Consider the following 1,960-nt stretch of genomic DNA (forward strand, 5'->3'; position numbering starts at 1 on the left):
CAAAGAAACTCGAACTAGAACAACTTTAGAAACACAAACCATCAAAACCATCAAAATACTAACCAAAACCAATACGGAAAACCACAAAATAACCAACCCTCATCCAACTACTATCCACCCAATAACCCCTTAGCTAACCAAGATAACTTTCACCCACCATCCACATCCTACAATCAACCACAACCACCCCAAGAATCTCAAAGGATCTCTTAATTGGAGATAATAATGGAAATGATGATGAAACATTAAGAGCTAACTAGTAAAAATCATGAAGCTTCACTAAGGAATCTGGAAAGGTAAATTAGCCAATTGTCCAAGCAAATAGTGGCTGATAGAGCACCCAATGCATTACCAAGTGACACCATTCCCAATCCCAAAGAAAAATGCAAAGCCATCCAATTAAGGAGTGGAAGAACCTTGAAGAATGAGAAATAAGCTAACAAGAGGCCAGTTGAGAATGATGAGGAAGCTAGCAAGGAAGATGTGGCAGCAAACAAGCAAGACCAATAGGAGTCCAAACAGAAAGAGGAACAGCCACAAGCTTCAAAGAAGGGAAAGCAAATCATGGAGGAGCAATCACAAGAACAGAGGAAGGTGGAGAAGCCTTACACACCTCCTTTGCCATATCCTCAAAGATTTCAGAAGGAGATCAAGGACCAACAGTTTCCCAAATTCCTAGAAGTTTTCAAGAAGCTGGAAATCAATATTCCACTTGCTGAAGCATTGAAGCAAATGCCTCTATATGCAAAATTCCTAAAGGAGCTTATCAGCAAAAAGAGAAGCTGGAATGAAAAAGAGACAGTGATATTGACACAAGAATGCAGTGCATTGATCCAAGAAGGCCTTCCACCAAAACTCAAAGTTCTTGGGAGTTTCTTTTTGCCTTGTACCATTGGTAACATATCCATTGATAAGGCACTGTGTGATTTAGGATCTAGTATCAACCTGATGCCTTTATCCATGATGAGAAGGCTATTTATAGAAGAAATGAAGCCTACACAGATGTCATTAGAACTAGTGGATAGATCACTGGTAATTCCCAAGGGTGTGATTGAAAATCTCTTGGTCAGAGTAGGGAAATTCATATTTTCAACAGATTTTGTAATCCTGGACCTAGGTGAAGAGGGGAGTGATTCTATTATACTGGGAAGACCTTTCTTAGCCATAGCAAGGGCCATCATTGATGTTGAACAAGGAGAAATGACTTTTAGGGTACATGATGAGAAGATCACTCTAAATGTCTTTCAGGAAATACAGCATACTATTGAAGAGAAAAGCTGCATGAGGGTTGAAGAAGAAGACTTGCATTGGAAAGAAAAACCCAATGAAGGACTCATCAGCTTACCCCCAAGGTAAAAGACAAGTAGTGGAGAAGAACAAAAGGGGAACGAAGATGCAAAGAATGAGAAGAGAAGGCATGAAGAGAGTGAGGAGTTGATCACTATGAAGGCAGACCCTGACATACAACCTGCTGTCAAGATAGAAGGGTTACCAAAGAAAGGAAAGAAGAACAAGAAAAGGGTTCTAAAAGGGTGGAAAAACAAAAAAAAATCCCAACTAAAGGATTTTCAGAAGGAGACAAAGTGAAACTGATATATCAACAGTTGGAGACAGACCCACAAACTGATGATTACTATATTGTCAATAAGATACTCTCATTGGAGCACATAGAGATTGACCATCAAAGTACAGGAAGAAAGTTTTCAGTGAGAGGAGACAAACTAAGGCACCATAATCATTAGCCACCCTATCAAGGAACCAATGTCAAGCTAGTGACAATAAAAGAGCGCTCCATGGGAGGCAGCCCATGATTTAATATTCTTGTTTTTGTTTTAATCTCAATAATTAATGGTTCTTCTAGCGTAAATTTGAGCTCTCATGAGTATATTCAATAACTGCAAACATCATTTTGGAGCATATGTTTGATTTCTAAGTTTGGTGTGCCTAAAGGCACTTTAAA

At 39.0% G+C, this 1,960-nt stretch overlaps 1 protein-coding gene across 1 annotated transcript; it reads left to right on the top strand.

The window, feature by feature from the left end:
• Positions 1-564: 564 nt before the first annotated feature.
• Positions 565-1,356, top strand: LOC130975061 (uncharacterized). The gene has a single exon (XM_057899894.1). The coding sequence runs from the start codon at positions 565-567 to the stop codon at positions 1,354-1,356; it is 792 nt and encodes a 263-aa protein (XP_057755877.1).
• The last annotated feature ends 604 nt before the right edge of the window (positions 1,357-1,960 follow it).

Source organism: Arachis stenosperma, chromosome 4 (genome assembly GCF_014773155.1).
Source record: "Arachis stenosperma cultivar V10309 chromosome 4, arast.V10309.gnm1.PFL2, whole genome shotgun sequence".
NCBI lineage: Eukaryota > Viridiplantae > Streptophyta > Magnoliopsida > Fabales > Fabaceae > Arachis > Arachis stenosperma.

Excerpts from the sequence above, each read along its gene's own strand:
- LOC130975061 (XM_057899894.1), top strand. The coding sequence starts at position 565 with ATGGAGGAGCAATCACAAGAACAGAGGAAGGTGGAGAAGCCTTACACA.